Below are 16,366 nucleotides of genomic sequence, written 5' to 3' on the forward strand. Positions count from 1 at the left end.
TTTTGAAAATAAAATGAAAAATGTTATAAATAAAATAAAAAAGCAAACAAATACAATTACTGAAAAATATACATTTATCTAAAAACAGATATGGAAATAACTACAACAAAATAAAAACTATAATATAGTAATCTATAACAATAACATACAGTACAAGTAGTTGCAAAGGACAGAAATGATTCGCTGTACAACATGGTTATATTTATATAAAAACACAACATAGATTTTTAACATGCATTATTCTAGTAAAGTATAGATAGTAGTAGAATAATAGATTTAGTAAAAGAAGAAAATAAATGTTATGAAGATATTAGAATATGAAAATTGCAAAGTTATTAGTTAGTTGGCGTATAGATATTGTAATAATATGGAGTTACTAAAATCTAGATGAAAAATAACTATAAAACCATAATTTATTCAAAACCAGATAAATCTATAATCGCAAATTGAATTTAAACAAATTCCTAAATTTAGTACATCCTACTACTGTACACCCGCACAAATTCGCACGTACACGTCCGTTCCCACGCTGAGTGCACAAACATGCACATGGTCCAACGTATCTTTAATCATATAGATCGACACGTGCTAACACGACAATCCTCGCATGCACATACCCACACATAATGCTTCAATCTTAAAACCATAAATTATTAATTCCAAACAAAATTTGCTTATAGATACATGATAAACTTTCACTGTATATCTACATTCAAATATTTTCTAAGCTAATAGGTCATTTTATGAATATTCAATTACCAATTGGTGGAGAGGTAAAACATAATTTTTAAAATCATTCTCCTAAGTAAACATGCTATCATCATTTTTCAAAATGCTTTTTCTTATTTCCAAAATAACTATTTCCATAACTTAATATAAGATGATCCTCATTCCAAATAAATTGTGTAAAAACCATGAACCATGAAATTTAGAATAAAAGTAACACAAAACTAAATTTTCAAAGGTGCGGTTAAAATTTGACAAAAAAATAAGCCAAAGTGCAAAGCTAAATGAAATATACTGTACATATATAAATAGTATTACGGTATACTGTATAATATAAGAGAAACTTTTCTCACTATTGATTATATAACACAAATATTAAAAGATTGAAAAGAGTGTCTTCCTCATAAAAACAACTAAAAACGAACGAATGCATTGAGAGGGGGGTTAATAAAGCATTCAGTTATGTTTGCCAAATAATGTCAGAAAGAAAGATGGTGCAGATTTAATAATACAATGAAATGCAAGTGTGTTTCACCATTTTCTCTTGTTAAATTTAAGGCCTACTCTTGTCTTACCACTCACTTGAGTCAGTTATAGATGAATTGGCAACAACGCTGCTGCCACTGACGTTAGCAGACATACTGGCTGCTCGATTTGAATAGACAATGGGTGTAAAAAAAATACATTTAAAAAATAAACTGAATCAGAAAATTGTCCTTTTTTTTAAATCGCTTCAAATAGAGTGTGGTAAGAAAAAGATAAGACTTAGAAACAAAGAATTTCAAAATAAAAAAAAAACAAAAACGGATAGAATAGGCAAACATAGTTCTACATTACACATGGACGCCATTAACGTAGACAGTACATTTCATAACATCGTACAGTCATCATAAACTAGCATCAAATTATTTCAAATGATTTGTTTCATTTGACCATTCAACATTCGCTGTTCTTATCTGGGTTAAAAAATTCACCCACTATGCTCAGAGGGGCAGTATAATCTTAATAGAAATGCATAATAAATGCAAGATAAATTAAAGGTAATATTATGAAAACAAGTTTTTTTTTCACTATTGCATGGACAGAAGCTTCTATTTAAGCTTTTTGAAAATACAATTCTGAAAAACGAAAAAAAAAAAGGGTTTGAAAAGCCGCTTCAGCTATAAAATTGTAATGGTACTACCAAAACAAGTTATTCAATTCGTTTGTACCATTCAGGTCAAGGTACTTAGGAATCTGATTTGTTGAAGAATCATCTGGTAAAATCAAAACAATTATTTGGTTATATAAAGTTTTGTAAAAACCCCATTTTTTCGTTTCGATTCACAATCAATTTAAAAGTAAAACTCACTGTCATCCAATAATTATCATAAAAAAGCAGTTTATCTTGGTTCATCCAGATGAATTTAGAAAGAAATCAGAAGGGTTTCGGTATAGGTATTCTAAATTGGTTTGGTAAAACCATGGAGCTATAAATTCCATGGTAAAACTGTGTGGCGAGTTATACATAGCCATAATTATATTGAAGGCATTGTTTTGGTAAATATACCATATATATTCATACTTATAAGATTATACTGCCTTTTCCAAACATGCTTGATTTGTTTTCATAACATGACTAACGATAAGATAGGATAGCTTGTATAAAATGAGACAAAATCCTTAAAACTAATCAAGTTTTAGGAAACAAGCATATTCCAATTGCAATCAAGCAAGATCACATGCAATTTGTATCTTCTGCATTAAACAAAGTAAGTGTACTACAGTAATCTTTATTAAAGAATTTGTTAAATTCCGTAATCCCATCTTATTAAAATATTTTAAGTAGAAAAAATGAAGTTCCAAGAATCACCGAATTGGTGGTAGATCTTTGTTCCACAGAAGATAATCATTGTTTTATAGCCAAACGAACATGAACTGAACTTTGACATCTGATCTTTTTTTATTTTTTTTTAACAAACTATTAGTATTATAATTCTGTCCCGATAAAAATGGAGATATTCCAGAATGCAGAATTGTTAAAAATATAATTCAGTTTTATCGTACAATTCATGTTCGGCAGACTATATGTTGGGAATAGCTAAAAATTAACATATTTCTTAAACCTGAACTCAACCCAGATTTTAAAAGAGGAGACGTATCGAGGAGGCAAATATTGTCAACCAGATTACATGCAACAAGGTAAGCTATAAACCTGACAACATCATGTGGATTATTAAATGAAAACAATATTTTAAATTTATACTTTCCTTTTCTCCTTTTAAATTGTGGAGAACAAATTAACTAAAATGTTTTCGGAATATATCTACGTGTTTATATTTCTATAAAATCCACAGTGATGATCATGATGTAAAGCTTCACCTTATTTTTCAAACCACAAATTGAATTTCTCATATCAACAATCAACACTAAATGCTCCACAATCTGCATCCTTTTTTAACATAATTAGGGTTGCTAGGAAACAGAAACGGGACATTTTACCTGTAAACCCAGTGTCTGGAATAATAAACAATACACAAAACAAATGAGAGATGAAGGGAAAATATGGAAAAGGTGTTAGTTGACAATTAAATTAGATGAAGTTAATAAGCTACTTAATGTTACCACTGTACATGACGGATGCCAAGATCAATGCATGTCAAAACTATTTTTCGTTTTATAACGTTTTTGTTTTGACTGTATTGACCTGGCAACATAGGCATGAGCAGTTTCAAATATTACAATTTATTTAATATAATTAATTTTATTACACTATCTACTAACTACTTTTAGGAAACAACTACAGTACAACAATAACATTACAACAAATTAACATGAACTAATGTTGTTAAAATCTATTATAATTATGAAAAAAAGAAGTTTTAGTAAACAATTAAAAAGATGAAGTTAACAAACATTTTAACCTTGTATTTTCATTTCTTTTAAAATTTAGAATTTGATATTTTCATAATAAATTTCGGCAAGCTGTGATAAAAGCTCAGTGAACGATACTAATTTCCATTGTATACAATCCATACATCTATGAAAATGTATAATTGATTATATTTATTTTATTATTTTGAGACGAACAGAGCGTAAAATCTATCTTGTTTTGATAGCAAACTACAGAATATTATTCTATTGATATAGTTAACAAAATCTGTTCTCAAATTTCATTATATAAATTTGTTAAAGTTCTTAAACTGTTTTGTACAGGCTAAATTTGTTCAAATTGCAAAATTGTTTTTATACCAAATGCCTTTTTAGAGAATTTTCATCATATTTTATATTTATAGAAATTAAAACAAATGTTTCTACAAAATTATAAGAATTTTACTTTTAGCCAAAACAAATGTAAATAAATCGATACAGGTGTTAAAGAAACAGACTTCAAACAAATTCAACGTACAAAACAAATTAACAGTGATCGTCAGAAGTTGAAAGGAAAAACATATATTTATTATTAGGTCTAGTCAATTGTTACAGAGGTATATCCATCCATCCATCCAAAATGATAGATACTTTTAGCTGGGAGTAAAATTAATAAGATTATTAATAACCAACCCGAAGCACACATGATATTAATTTATTTGAATAAAAAAACCTTTTATGCAACTTTAAATTGTTAGAAAATGAATTACCAATTTAAAAAACGTCAGACACAATACATTTTATTTCCATTTGGTTTTGGTAAATCACAGAAATTTATTGAATTACCAAAAATGTTCAAAATCATTTTACATTTTTTTAAAAAGGAAATAATGTTTAAAAAAAATATTATGGCAAAAAGCCAGGCTATGAAATATTGCAAATTTGATGATTAAAAACACATCCCACTAACCCCTATTGGATTTACTAATAAAATAGGAAAGTTTTTCATTAGGAAAAGCGGAAATTGGCATATAAAAATCTATGACAAATTTTCACATACTATAAGCATCTATGTCGCTAAATTGTTAAAAGCATCTAAAAATTTATAATATTTTAAGCTGAAGAAAAACATGTTATTAACCCAAATGAATAAAAGTATGATAATAATTTGTACGTACTATTTGTAATGCTGATTCGGGGGTCCATTATGTTCAATGGTGCATCGTCCTTCAGCCAGAAGATTTCAGGAGATGGATTACCAATTGCGGAGCAATCCATGGTTGCTTGCCGACCAAGTTCAATGACCCTCAGTTCAGGACTAACGGTAATCTCCGGGAAACCAGAAGGAAGAGCTGTGTCTGAAATAAACAATTTAAAATATATATTATATTTACAGTATCACTTAGATTAAAATGTTGAATAAGCTAATTTATAAAAAAAAACAGAGAACTTATTCAGAACGTTTTGATCTCTACCAAAGATCTTTTTTAACTAATTGATTTGTGGTGAGCAGTCTGGTCATTGAATTAGCTTTTAAATGTTTAAATGTTATCATCAATAAAACCTATATACATATAATACAATACTATTGCATAGTCATGCGAATAGTATTAACTGAATCACAATCTTTGGATGTTTTCACCCTACACAAACTATCACTCAAACTTTGACTGTATCCGTTTACATAATCCAACCTTTTAAAAGTCTGGGAAAACCCTTTTAATTTTAAGTACCGACACTTGAAAACGCAAAAAGATTTCTCTTAGAAACTTAAAGTATTTCGTCAATAATATCTAAGAACGGTCAAAGAAGAATATAAATGTTTTCATGAAGGACATAAACATATTGGTCAAACTAAAAATATTTTGGAATAAAAAACACAATAATTTGGTCAAATAAGTTTTTTTTTAAACAAAATGTTTTATAAGAAAATATAAACGATGAAGAAAAAATGTCTGACCATCAAAAACAAATGTTACTGAAAAAATAATTTGTAAAAATGTTTTTGTTTAATATGCCATTTTAATATCACACAATAATCCAACATGGGAAAATGTTTTCCCTATATTTAGGTGTAATTTTTATTTTTGTTATCAACAATCTGAATTTTATGACTGATGTGTTTTCTTCTATTTTTGTCACGTCTTCATATTTTAAGTGTTTTATATTTGTTGTCTCGTTTTGCCCTGCTTGGTCCTCCAAGCTGTCACCAGATTTTTATTTTTATTGTATTTTAATTTTATTTGATTGACTAGAAGACTATGTTTTGGTTTAATTTTACTGTTTATTGTGTCTTTTTATAAGCATAATTTGTTTTTTTTTCTATGGAAGTGATTAGCTTTATTAAAACTATGAAATGGCCTATTCAAAGTCTTTTTTTATTAATCTTCATTTTTTAGGTTTTTGGAAGATAATAAATCTTTAAATAGTACCTTTTTTTAGTGAAAAGTAAAAGAAAATAGGCCCTAATAGAAACTAAGACCCACACACGAAGAACATGTGCAGCTTAACCAGAAACAATCCCAGCAGATTTGGATACATCCCCTGGGACAATTCAAACAAAAGACACTTTTTATAAACACAGGATATTGATCATCTACCATTATAAAGAAGAACGTTTTTCTCGTCGCCAAGGGATCAGTTTCTGGAGATTTATAAAATAATGGTTTGAAAAAGTAGAAACATTTGGTACCAATCGGACGGTAAATGCAATTGTGAATACTAGATCATCAATTAGAACCTGTCAAAGACGGACACCAGTCAACATCTGGTAAGGGTACGATGAGGGTAAATGAAGTCACAGGGGAATTGTTTGGCACTGATGCTGCACATATACGGATCACTTCCTATCAATGCCAATAAATGCATTTTAAGCCAAAACATTTCTTGTGTTGCATAGTTTAACCATCCCTAAAGCTCTGTCTACACTATCAAACCTTATGTGAAAGAAAATGTGATGTGCCCATATATGGACATGATGATGTCATCTCACTACCATATTTGGGCATATCACTACCACATTTGGGCATATTACACTTATTTTTGTCAAACTAGTTTGATAGTGTAGACAGAGCTTAAATAACCTACTTAACGATAAATGTGGATTAATGTGCGGACGATCTTTAGGTTGCCATACGGTACAATGCAACATATGCAGCAAGTTTCAATGTCTCTTCATAATGACATAAGATAACTCGGGCTAAAAAGCATTATAACCTTACACAATTAATCAATGCTATCCCACGAGATTAATAATCGGTAGTAATTAATAACACAGATAAATATTGATGACAAATGATAGTAATAACATTTCCTAACACTTTCAACTTGAGCCAGTTATTTTTCATCAAAAGTTGGCATGTTTTCACTTCGATAAGGAGGTATGGCTGGGTCTTGTATAATTTCCTACAGATTTGAAGTCATGGGAAGTTATGGCAGTTATCAAATTTTCCTGTAATTGCTTATTTGCTGACATGCTCTGTTGTATCCAATCAGAACAGAGTATGCTGTATAGTATGTAATCTTTATATCTTATCCATGTGAGCTTCGTTCTATTTTTCGTGGAGTATTAGTATACCATCTTTATGACTTGAAGGTAGAGTACAAGATAAAATGTGCATATGATGTTTTGTCTTTTGTCGGCTTGTCCAATTTGTACTGATATACGCTATTATAATATACATTTATGTGCATATTATTATCTTAATATAATTTCAATTGTATTTGTTGATAAACCATATAAATTGAGGTTTACATTTACCATTTTTTTCTTTAAAGTTGTACCATATAGGATGTAAGACATTGATTAATGATATACAATAAATGAGTCGGGCAAGTTCCGACCGCTTTAGGCTCTATTTGCATGAAGACGGTTCTGGTGACAAGCGTAATGTTGTTTCTGCAAGCATGAGACTGAGAGGTTTTCACCTCTGTCGTGACAGAGAGAGACCTGGTGACAAGTTTGTAATGGTTTTATAGGATACAATGTTTTCACCTCTACTGAGGCCTGATGAAATGTTTGATGTTAACTACAGGCATACAATATTTTCACTTCTACTGAGACCTGATGAAATGTTTGATGTTGGCTACAGGCATACAATATTTTTAACTTTGCTGCTTGGAGTTTGCCATTGTCAGCACGACAAAGCTGATCTTGAACTCTAGCAACATATGCTTTGCAAAATGATTTATAATGTATGCGAAGGAGATACGACATTTGGTCTCAACAGATGCTCTTCCTCCTGTACAAGACACTAAATAAAAGTAGCGTTTTTACGTCAAGTCCATTTCCCCCTTTTTCTTGCTTTCTCTTTAAGGATGTAGATCTCATAATACTTAGCGTCACTTTTTTTCGCCTGATTCTAAAGAAGTCATTGATAGAATTTATGAGTAGACTACAATCATATCATCACTTGTGAAACATGAAGCGGAGGCAGCATAAGAAATAAATTACAAAAAAACATTAACATGGTAATGTCGATTTTGTTATTTTCATTAAAAATTATAAACGACCACATGCCATGTGTGGGTGTTGCAATTCTATCATTTATTTCCTTTCAAACATTTGTTTGCATTTTACGAGATTTTTCCCATTTTTTTTCATTATTCCATATTAAGATTATTTTCACAAGGAACGAACGTTCCACTTACTGACCTGTATTTAACGTGAATTACAGAATTTCCTTTTTCTTATACCAATCAATTAAATACTAACTTTTAATAATAAACATCTTAAAATGATGATAGTTGTGTGTTGGGACGCTCCCACTTGAGGGCAGGGTTCATGGATTATACAACTATCTGATAGGGATGTTTAATAAAATTGTATATTATTGTTGTAGCTTTTTCTCAGAGAGAATAGACCAATGTTGGTTTATCCAGGTAAGCTAGGCACAAAATAGACATTTCTTTCTCATAAGATGATTTAAAATTGTAATATTTTAAAAAAACGTTGAAAAATTCATATAACACAAATCACATCCATCACCTAAGATTATATTCATTACTACCTACAGTCTAGACTCCAAGATGCAGGTGTAATCTGACCTTTTGGGTCACAAGATTTGATAGGATATCTACAGTAATTTGTATGGGATCTTTTATTTTTTGTACTTAGTGGAAATGGGATGCTTAGATTTATAATTCAAATATAATTGTATGTTGAGATACTGGACAGGTGCAGTAATTTTTGTTTCTAGCAATAACAATTTTAAAAGACAAACTACTATTAAGCAAGTAAATCCAATTACATCATTCTCTATACAAAATTTGCCTATGACGGTGGACATTTTATACAGTACTGTATAAAATGTCCACCGTCATAGGCAAATTTTGTAATACAGTATAAAAATATATTTATATGTGGCTAAAGGAAGTTGGCTAGAAATTATACACAAATTAAGCACCATAATAATTCAAATTCTAACAAATTATTTTCCAAGATTTATTATTTGACATAGAAAAAGCACTGATGATAATTGACCTTGAATAAGAAAAACCTATTGGTATTTTCTGAAAGGTAATAGAAACCAATATATATTCAGAATTTAATATTATTCTACTTTTCAAATAAGTTTCCACTATCACATTTCCATATCTTTTCACGCTGCTGCTCTAGCCCGCTACGTCCCATTAGGACTACTCAATCAGAAGCTAAAGCAAGCAGCAGTTATAGTTCTAAGGACAGACAGTTTTGTGAAAATGGAAACTCCACTATGATTTATTGATTCCAGCTGCTACAGTAGACCCAAAAAACGGCTGGGAAAGAGTCTATTAGGACATGTCATGCTAAAATTACAAATCCCTATATTCACTGTCAGTGTCAGATATTCATTGAATTATTATTGAAACAGTCCATTAAAGTTTGTGTTTGTAATAGGATACTTCACAATTGAAATATCTAGGGTGATGAAGTGACCCCCAGATTTGACCTTAGCAATAAAATTAACTAAAGTGACAGAAATTGAGTATTCACTTCTGTAACAAAAAAGTAATATTTATTCACATATAAAAAATGAAAAGAAACCCAAAAACCATTGTCTGACAGACAATTTAAGTATTTGTTGCTTTAAATTACATTTTTTCAGGTAAAATAACTATCTATTATGTGACAATAAAATGACACATTCAAAAACATTTGAAATAAAAAATATTTTTCAATAAGCGAGCAGCGTTTTTTGTAAGAAATATTTCTTGTTTATAGTACCTTTAGCATCCAACAACATTTAGAGAAGGATATGTCCACACATTTGATATAGACACATTTCATGTTTTATTTATGCTTAATACGACTGAATTTATTACCATAAGCTACTATAATTCTAAATGACTTGCTGAATATTCAAATATCAAATGTAACATTCTCTAATCTAATATATGAATCAACCAGTCGATAATTCTATCTTCATGTTGTCTTTATAACGAATTTGACACTCAGTTTTTTTATTTAAAGTGTAAAATGCAGATAAACATAATAATTATTGAGAATTTTAATATTACTCGTGGGAGCTTAAAAAACAATATTATTAAGTAATATTAACTTTTCAAAGGCGCCTTGTTAATGAAATTATACTAATTTACATTTTCATCCCTTACTCATCCGTCTTTCCTAATTAAGTAGGTAGATTGGGCCCGAGGGACGCACGACGTAAATCTATGCAAAAACTTGCTTTACCATATTTTCATACTCCTATAACCAAAGATATCTGCATAATTGAAGATGAGCTTCATTTCCGCATGACACGCTTTGACGATCACACGATTTGATGATCACACGCATTGATGATCACACGATTTTTCCCGCGTGAATGCAATGCGGTAAATTCATAATTGATATAAATAGATTCTGTTTACTTTGTAAACAGCTGCTTAATACAGTGTTTGTTAAAATGGACAGTGATTATTCTAATAGCGATGCACTTTTGTTTATCAGGGGAGACTGAACACTAGTTTCAAACCAACTCGGGTCAATGTACCTGTAATACCTAACCAACCAAAGACAGAATGTAAAATATCAGGCTGTTGTGTTTCTTCCCTAGTGGCTGAGCCAACACAAAGTACATTCAATCATAAGGGAAAGACTGGGGCTTAAAGCACCATCAATCAAAATCATTTACCATGACAACATCCAATCAAAGACCACCAATAACATTATCTGAATAATTACCACAAATAATTGTCAACATACAATAACACAGATTTCTTATTAAAAATATATCAACTATTTTTGTTCTCTATAATATAATAATTCTATCAGAAGCAACATTAATCAAAATATGATTTATGGCTAAAACGAAATGAGACCAATATGAACAAAACAACCTGCAGTAATCAATTCAATTTTAAGGTAATATTATAAATAAACACTTTTGATTTACAAAGGAAAGAGTAAAATAAAAAGTAAGTTGTTACAGTACTTACTGACATATTTATGATTAGTGTCAACTTTCTAAGCAGCAGCAAACAAATTAAAAACTGTACCAATTTGTGAGTCTCTTTAAATTTACCTGTTAACTTTAGGAGTCATTGAAATATTATATTTCAAAACTAGAAACATGAAAGAATTATGAACATCAAAATATTTTCAGAGAAATTATCGGGTTTGTAAATAACATTTTCTCATCTCATTTGTGGGAAAAGGGCTAAAGTTAGTTTATCCAGGTAAGCTAGGCACGAAATAGAGTGTAAATAATTGAATGGTAAAATGAATAAACAATGTAAATTAGAATAAATCCTGGAGAGTTTGAAGTGACTAAAACCAAGATTGATATCCCAACACCATTAGGCCATGTTCATTTTATGATCAGATAGAAAAAAAAATTATTATAATTTCTCATTGGCAGAAAACGATATAAAAAGATAATGATCAATAACAGAATAGTAATTACCCATTGGTTTATGAACCTCACTACACACTATGACATTAATTGAGGTAAACGATGGGTAAAAAACCTATTAAAAACGACCTCTATTTTTATATCATATTCTAAAGTTTCATTTATCACGTCTAAATAGCTTTTAGAGGACAACATGTGTAGGATAATATATTTATTAATCGGTCGTCTAAAACAGAATAAATAACGCTATTATGCTTTATCAGCAAACGTGTATAAAAATGCGTGCTTCTAAATCAACAAAACGTATACAGCGGTACGACGACACCGGCTTTGTATTTAGCATTCATTATCTGGTTGCTGATGGAGAAACCATCAGCAGGAGATAAAGTATTTAACTAATTAATCTTGATAGAATAGAGCAGAATAAATATAAAATCAATTAACTAAGTTTTTTTTTATTATGGCCTATATTTTTTTTTGCTAGTTGATAATATTATTTAATACCAAACAATATTATTTCTCATAAACTATACATTTTTCCAACACATTTGGTAATTTATTTTTAAAATCCATCTAAAAATAATTTATTACTGTAGCATTCTTTTTTGTTATATTTTATGTTTTGACCTTCTAAGTTGGAAAGCTGTTAAACCTATGATTTATTCTACTGGTGTGTTTCACAATTATTCTTAACCACAACACATACAGAACATGACGAAATAATCAATGAAGATAAAATTTGAATTGAATTTGAAATGAGGAACAGGATCACTAGTGGGAAGAGGGACTAAACAAAAGGCGGAATACACAAAAAATGCATTATTTAATGGATTTTATTTTAAATAGAATTTAAGTAAAACAAGGAATGACCTGGTTTAATGTTTTTTAAGTAATATAACTTATTTTTACAAAACTTCTTATTGTAGGGAATGGGAGACGAAAGAAAGGAAGAAAGAGAAATGTAGAAGTTTGTGCATTTCTTGTGGCAGGTCTAAATACAAAGAAAAAATGTTTAAAATTAGCCTAAATAACAATTGAATAGCAAAAAACAAATGTATAAAAGATAAATCCATATGTGACTGACACAAGACTAATAAAACAAATCTGGTCAAAAGTTGAAGTATAAATTTATAACATAATGGTCTAATAGGTTAAAAAGTCACATTACCAAAGTGAATAAGTTTGAAATTTAATAGAACAAATCACACCACCTGTGCAATACTCTTAAATGTAAAGTTCAAAAGCAGTGAAGGTAACCGCAATATGTCTGAAACATTCTACGCACCCTTCAAGTGTCCTACGTGACGTCAACTGTCCTGCGCGACTAACGCACGAAACCTGGGACAACACTACAAACACGAAACTGATTTGCACAATTAAAAGTAAACCTTTGATTTTGGAGAAAACAAAATCAGAGTATGAATATGTGAATTTTCATATTTTCTTGGTAATGGTATAGTGGTATTTCTGACTTTAATTCTTGGTAACTTAGCCCAAAGGTTGAATAAATGAATAAAAAAAAATAAAATGTGATGTGCCTAACTATGGTAGCGATATGCCTAAATCATCATGTCCATATATGGACACATCACATTTTTTTGTCACAAAAAGTTTTATAGTGTAGACACAACATATACATTTACAATTTATTTAAATCTACAAATGGAACAATTTTGTAAAAACCATTCCATTACTCATGCTGGCCACATTGTCATATATTCTGGCAATCTTGTCAACAACATTCATTTTATTTCAAGATGTTTATGACGGCAGTGAAAAATGATGTTCGTGCACATTATGTTTAAACAGCCTGTTAACACAGTACTGATTGTTTATATAGATCACCATACATCACATACTCTCACACAAAAATACTTACTTAATTGACATACCTGTACGTGAAAAGAAATATCTTCTTAATGTCTTAGTTTAAAAAGAGATAAATCTAACTTGACCCACATCTACAACTACATTTTTCATCGTAATTGGGGTAATGTATGCTTTTCTTTTTAAATTTATTATATATTATACTATTTTCTATTCTATATTATTCCTATTTTCATTCAATGCAATATTAAATATTAATATTATTTCTATCATCTTTCATTATCATGCCGATACTTTAGGCTTTAGAATGGCAATTTTCACCATTCAAAATGAATTTTAAAAGCCTCATACTGTATACGGTAATTCCAGTCCTTTACAGTATGTTTCACTGTTCTTACAGGTACAGTCAACTCTCCCAATACCGGACACCCTTGGGCGGGCATATATTTTCCGGTTTTTCGAAAGTCCGGTTTCCTGAAAACATTTTTAAAGTCATCACGTTGTCACTGAAAATGCTTTGAATCACCGGTCCGAATGCTGCCCGGTACGATCTCCTAGCGTAGGGAAGGCCTAGGCTATGATTGTATCAATCTAGTTTTAATTAAATAAATACTGATAGGCCTAGGCCTACTTTATTAATATTAAGCTAATTCAATTTACCTTTTTTAAAAGTTACATTATTTACTGTACCAATAAAACATGTTTCTCAATGTGTTTTTAACGGCAAAAAGGCCTAGGCTAGGTCTACGTACGTACAGTGAACATAATTTTGGTCTGTTTATTGTTTTTCGTGAGCTAGCTAGCAGCAGCAGCAGTGTGGTGGGGGTGATAAGGGCTTTGATTGATGCGCATGTGCAGAGGTGTCATAACCAAATAAAAACGCCCACACCTAGACCACATGTTTTTTAAGCTCCTTTATTTTGACGTAATTTGATAGCAATAAACGAGCCAAGCAATAATGACACAATAATTAATTGGTAACATTTCAAAGTTTATTAACACTAGTTAAGTCAAGTTCATTCCGTTTACGTTTTGCCATAATGATTTCCAAATTTATAATGATACACATTTTTAGTGAAACATTCCTTTTTAAAGTCCTATTGCAATTGTGAATTTAACAATAATTTAAACAAAACAAAGACACAAAGTGGAATGTAAATTGAACTTTATTAAAAAACAATTCATATGCTAAAAAACAGGGAGTTGTTAACAACTCCCTGCTAAAAACAATAGATAGCGCTTCGATGTGAAAAAGCCCACCGCAGTTCGATACGCAACAAAGCAATTGCCGCCTCGTGGGTTAACAATGAACTGACCTGTCAATCACAGTGTAGTGCTCCATGGCAACATTATTTGATCGTACCGCGAAACGTCGTGCACTTCATGCATGGTGAGGGTATGGTTAAAAGCTTTTGTACATTGTGAATGTATTGAATCCGAGTCAGCGACGACGATGTTGCGTTGTTTTCGTAAATATTTGGAGTTTTTTAACTGTCAGTCCGGTTTTCAGACGCTAATTTTCGTGTTTTGTACTTCATAATTTGTCCGGATTCCGGAATTGGGTATTCCGGTTTTCATAATAAATTACAGTACATTTAGAATAGGGACAAATTGGGCCCTCCAAAAAAGTCCGGTTTTTCGTGAATTCCGGTTTTGGGAGAGTCCGGTATTGGGAGAGTTGACTGTATACAGTAATATCATCTTATTTATTATTTTGCTTGTAATACAATTACAGATCTGCTTTTTTTAAATATATAACCTTCATTATTAATATTATTAGAAAGGATTTCTTTTTTCTTAGAAATATTAACATACATAAATTTAAGTTAGTATACAAGAACTATTTACTTTCTAGATAATGATGAACGTTAAATATATATTTCATAAGTTAATATTATTTTAATATTATGTCATTGTGTATGTTATATTGTGGAAGTAAATTTAAATTGGAATTGAACACACAACAAAGATACTTGTCCGTAGGATGGGTATTACTACTATGTTTAATAAATTACCAATAATGAAATACTGTATAAGGATATACAAATATAATCATATTCAGCAGTGAATGCTTTTGTTGCAGAAACGTGTTGTGAATGAAAAATAAAATTTTGAGTAGAAAAAAAAGTCTTGCTAATAAGAATGAGGTGCTGTCTACAAATAAGTAATTACAGCGAGCAGAATACGATGACGAGCGTCCCCTGAGGGCAGTGTTTTCTTACTTGATAAATTAATTCTGATGGGTAAACAACATCTGAACCTTGATAAGTAAATAAGACGGATCGGTGTAAAAATCATCTATACCTCACAAAAATATATTAATGGCGACGATAAATATTAATAAAGATAGTATAACTAGGGTGAATTTATAAAATTGTAGAACGTCTTGATACATAGGCTATGAATATTCTTTTAATGTTGTCTCAGTTCAAACCTTAGTAATCTCAAAACAAAGGCTATGACTAGATTTTTTTCATGTTGTCTCGGCAGCTTATAACTAAAAAACCTGCCTAGACTATACATCTACTGTATCTGTATGAATTCTTCACAAACAATGTATCATCATTGAGGTTTTATACTAGCTGTATGTGGGCTACAAATTACAATTTCTATCACTCTACAAAGGCAAAATAAATAATCACAGACTTGCTACAATTAAATATGATCGAATTCCCTGACAAATTTATGGTTAAATTCATATGCAAGTCAACTTGTTCTTCTTTTGTGATACTTTATGATTCATGTACATATTATTAATCTATACATTGGAATCTGTAATGTATTCCTAGTTTAATTATTTAGTCTTTAAGCTCTGTCTATACTATCATTTATGTGATGTGCCCATATTATGGAGTCATCACCACCATATTTGGTCATATCACTGTCCTACTTTTTGTTTGATAGTGTAGACAGAGCTTGAGTGTGTGTTCACATTCAGTAAAGGAATGCAAATTAGGTTGATAAAGCCTGTTCAGACTAGAAGACCATTGATAAGTTAAAAATATGCAATTCTTTTATGATTGGTCATTATAAACGTTTAACTTACACTATTAATTTTTTTTTCTCTGTAAAGTATTCTCTTTTAAATTCCTTTCGCACATTAACAAAAACAAATGTGTGGCTAAACG

General features: G+C 30.2%; 1 protein-coding gene across 9 annotated transcripts in view; it reads right to left on the bottom strand.

The window, feature by feature from the left end:
• Positions 1-16,366, bottom strand: part of LOC140052352 (receptor-type tyrosine-protein phosphatase delta-like) — a 101,707-nt gene that overhangs the window by 41,482 nt on the left and 43,859 nt on the right. For 7 of the 9 annotated variants that reach the window (XM_072097889.1, XM_072097885.1, XM_072097884.1 and 4 more), the window contains exons 4-5: positions 4,755-4,934; positions 1,309-1,371 (exon numbers count right to left, since the gene is read on the bottom strand). In XM_072097889.1, coding sequence (XP_071953990.1) covers positions 1,309-1,371; positions 4,755-4,934 — 243 coding nt within the window. Of the gene's footprint in view, positions 1-1,308; positions 1,372-3,207; positions 3,223-4,754; positions 4,935-16,366 lie in introns of all 9 variants that reach the window. The other 2 variants (XM_072097881.1, XM_072097883.1) reach the window with 2 other exon arrangements.

This window comes from Antedon mediterranea, chromosome 6, assembly GCF_964355755.1.
Source record: "Antedon mediterranea chromosome 6, ecAntMedi1.1, whole genome shotgun sequence".
NCBI classification, from domain to species: domain Eukaryota; kingdom Metazoa; phylum Echinodermata; class Crinoidea; order Comatulida; family Antedonidae; genus Antedon; species Antedon mediterranea.